Genomic DNA, 4,053 nt, shown 5'->3' with positions numbered 1-4,053 from the left:
CATTATTGGTTTTACTACATTATAATTTAGGTTATCAGTCATCATTTATACTCTACAAATAATTAGCTTTTTCAGACTGTTGTTGTTGCTGTGGTTACCTGTTTTCTTGTTCCGTGACATGGTGAGGGACTTCCAGTGTCCGTCGTTGTGCCGGCTGGCTGAGAGGGCGCTGCCGACTCCTGAGCCGAGGTCAAAGTTCACCTTCACTTCCCCTCGGACAGCTCCAGAGACATGAAGTCCTTCTACAGTCACAGCAGAGGAAAAAAGATTTTGACTTTTTTTTGATTGATTGATTGATTTTATTTCGAACAAGTAAAATTACAAAAACAAAACAAATGTTGCAGTGCATAGTCATGAAAAACAAATCAAAACATAGAAATGACAAAACAAAAAATGACATTTACAACAACAACAACAACAACAGCATTATCAACATAAACAGTGCCACATCTAATGTTCAAAAAGGAGTGAGAAGAAGTATAACTTATTTAATCCCACCCCCTTGTCCCTAAATGATTTATTTATAATTTGTAATCTGCAATAATTATCATTTGTATGCATTATTATTGATATTATTAGTATTATTAATCGGCTTTTAAAATCAATAACAGTCCAATAACAGCATTGTGCAGCAATAGGATAAACATTTGATTTAAAGTTTATCCTGGGGCTTAATATGTTTAATTACCCAGAAGGTTGAAAAGGTTTTTGAAATGTGGTTAAAACATGAATATGAGACAATTAAAATTGGGTTTTGTTAAATAAAATAGGAGCACATTCTGGGTATCGATCTTAAAAGAATTATGAATTTAAGCAGCTACAATTTGACTTAACTTTGTGAATCTAGACAGTTATAGCAGCCGCTTACACCGACCGAAAACTAAAGTCTCTGGCCTCTGTTTGTTTGTTATTGTTTCTTGGAACTTTTGCTCTAAAAAAAGAAGGGGACTTTTTGCATATTCTTAAGGATTCTACACTAGGATGGTACCTGTCAAATATGTATTACATGAGGAAAGAAAAGTTTGTCGCTGCCATCAGCCCTGACATTTACATTGGTCATAATCACTGTAGTTCCTTTCACTTAGTTTAACACATACCATATCTTCAGTAGCCAGATACATGAGCAGGGATTCGGAGGAAAATGTGCGGAACTTAAAGGTCACGCTGGAAACATTTGGGTTCCACCTGGTGGGACGTCCCACCGCGGAGTAGCCCTCCCCGTCCAGCTGAACCGTCCCCTCCGCATCCGACCGCTGGGGGCTAAAGGAAGTAAAGATAACAAGTATTTCATTTGACTATCGCTCTTTTGTAACCGTGCAACTGTCAAAGGAGTTTGAAATGTCACAAGACAATGAAGTGGCCTGTTGAATATTTACAGATATATATCCCAAAAATAAAAGGAAACTTTGTGATGAAATGTACCTGACGACACATCCTTTACAGTCTCCGTGTCTCTCTCTGTAGTTCCACAGTCCAATAGGTTTCCCGTCCAGGAAGGTCTCCCCCATGCAGCCTGTGAAGGTGTTTGTTCTCACTGCGTCCGCTTTCTGAAAAAGATAGGAGGAAAATTATGATTAACATTTTTCATACAGAATGTCATTGAGCAGTCAAGTACATATCGAATCAAATATACCCCCCACCTCCACCCCAGCAAGAAAGAAAAACTAATCAACACATACAAAGCAAACGACAAACAAAAAGGCAAAATATATACAACACCTACAATATTGCTTTAGAGATTTTAGTAGCCCAGATTTCAGCAACACTCAAATCTATACCCAATCATCTTAAAAGAGTTCAATCCAGCTTTCACTTCTCTACGTGTGTGATCAATGGCTGCCAGGCCTTATACAATCCATCAGTAGATCCCTTCAGAGTGGACCGGATCTTCTCTAGATGCAAAAACTGCAACAGATCTCTTATCCAGTGAGTACGAGGGTTAACATGGTTTGACAGATTTCTTGGTGTTACAGTGACCTTGACGGTGCCGAGTATCCCTCCCACAAACAGGTAGGCGTTCTGGTCCACGTCCAGGATGGTGAAGGTCGTGGGCGAGTTGGCGCTGGCGGGGGTCGGCATCATACCCGCCATGGAGCCCTCCAGAGGATAAACTGATATGGTGCCATTCAACCCATTACTGAGGACAGAGAGAATTAGAGGCAATGTGTTGGGAAAATACTGAATGTACTCTTCCAATATCACATGATAGGCCCAACTGTAGCTGTGTACGTAACAGGATGTATGATTACCTAGAACTGTGTTGAACATACAATAGCTCTGTTCCAACGATTAAACATGAGGATTCAGCCCCTAGGGAGATAGGCATATGACTGTCATGTTTATTGCTTATAGCTAATCTGAACTAAACATTGTATACTGCTTTGAACCGGTATTCCTCCATCTTGTAACTGTGTAACTCTGTAATGTGTGTGATGACTACTTCCATTCTTGCAAAGATAATAAATACATGTTCCTGATTATTGAAGCTCACGAGTGATATTTGTCTAACATAATGGGTTCCATGTTATTATGTTCCTGTATTTCCTCAGAGATATTCTCAGTGACTGAAGATGTTGGAGCCTCTTTGAATCAGTTTTTATGAACTCTCGGTGATAAAGATGAATGATAGAAACACGTAGTGGAGCCGGGTCGTAGCAGGGGAACCTCTGAGCTGTAAAGTGAAATTAATCTCCCACCTTGGAGTTAGTTTTCAACGCAGAAACTGCATTTCTGTGTCGAGTAGGGGGACATTTTTAAGACTTATAGTCTGTATGCTCGCGTTGAAAAAACACATTTGGGAAATCTCTCAGATGTTAATACATAGTGCAGTTGGGATGTCCCCTTGGTGTGAGTGGTTCTCCTGTTGGATGGTCTGCTCCATTTTGGCTTTTAGAGAGAGAAACTGGTTCCACTAGATCACACTGTATCTATGTAATGATGTGCCACACCCTCAAGGCTCTTGATCGCTCAAGTCAAACAACATGGTTTCTGCTGCAGCATGAATAAAAGGATGTCATTTGGTGGTTGGGTTACGTTTACTTGTATTTGTTGTTGATTGTTAGATTCGGCTGTAGTGAAGGTTAGGTGAATATATCTGTTGTTTCATGAAATATTTGATATCAAACATCATTCCTAGAACTTCAAGACATGAAGGTAGAAGCAAAGAAAAACAAAAAATATGCAACCCTTGTTTTATATTAATAAAATGTATACGAAATCCTTCATGTTAAGAGAATATTGTACAGTATTTCACTGTTTCTATCTTAGGCTCTAAATACATTTATTTTGGAGAAGCAGAAAGCCAAAAATAATAATTAAGCAAAAGAGCGGCTTAATAATCTCAAAAATAATAAAGAAAAAGTAATACAATTAATACGTGTTGATACTGTAATGCTAAAGTGTATTTGTTTTTTTTAATCTAAATTGAATTACATTTTTGTTTGAACTTAAAATGAACAATATTTAAATAATACATTTTGAGATGTTTTCTTGGGCTGAAGCCAACATCAGTGTGTGTTGGAAAGCCCTGTTTATGTGCCAGAGAAACAAAGCATGTGCATTTGTGTGTGTGTGTGTGTGTGTGTGTGTGTGTGTGTGTGTGTGTGTGTGTGTGTGTGCGTGTGCGTGTGCGTGTGTGTGTGTGTGTGTGTGTGCAAACTTCTTACCGAGACGCCTCTATTCTGTGCCAGTTCCCATCGTGGATGGTGTGATGGGGATATTCGACCCTCCCCACACCCGAACCCACGTCCCAAAGGAAATTCACCTTCCCCTTACGCATCTCCAAGGCAAGGAAATCAACCTGAGAAACACAGAAGACACTATGCTGAATGTACTGTATATACAATCTGTTTACGATATGTTTTATTGGGCAACATGTCATGTCAACAAGGTTCTGAAAATAGAGGGAAAGGAAAGAGAAATCATGTAATTGAGGCTATGATTAATGCAGTCTCACAAGGCCACAGTGCAGTATACACAGACTCACTGCATTTCTATTATGGCTGGGCTGGGTTTTATTGTACATATAAAAAATATATACTACGTGAATTGTAC

At 39.1% G+C, this 4,053-nt stretch overlaps 1 protein-coding gene across 1 annotated transcript in view; it reads right to left on the bottom strand.

Moving 5' to 3' along the window:
- LOC104942189 (laminin subunit alpha-2-like) overlaps positions 1-3,793 on the bottom strand; it is an 8,723-nt gene extending 4,930 nt beyond the window's left edge. The window contains exons 1-4 of the mRNA XM_010767386.1: positions 3,666-3,793; positions 1,978-2,137; positions 1,423-1,547; positions 1,098-1,260 (exon numbers count right to left, since the gene is read on the bottom strand). Of these exons, the coding sequence (XP_010765688.1) occupies positions 1,098-1,260; positions 1,423-1,547; positions 1,978-2,137; positions 3,666-3,778 (561 nt within the window). The 5' untranslated portion in view covers positions 3,779-3,793. The remainder of the gene's footprint in view (positions 1-1,097; positions 1,261-1,422; positions 1,548-1,977; positions 2,138-3,665) is intronic.
- Positions 3,794-4,053: the final 260 nt, after the last annotated feature.

Source organism: Notothenia coriiceps, unplaced genomic scaffold (assembly GCF_000735185.1).
Source record: "Notothenia coriiceps isolate Sejong01 unplaced genomic scaffold, NC01 NC01_scaffold00004300, whole genome shotgun sequence".
Taxonomy (NCBI): domain Eukaryota; kingdom Metazoa; phylum Chordata; class Actinopteri; order Perciformes; family Nototheniidae; genus Notothenia; species Notothenia coriiceps.
Note: the sequence above shows the minus strand (reverse complement) of the source record. Positions and strands in the feature narration are given on the sequence as shown.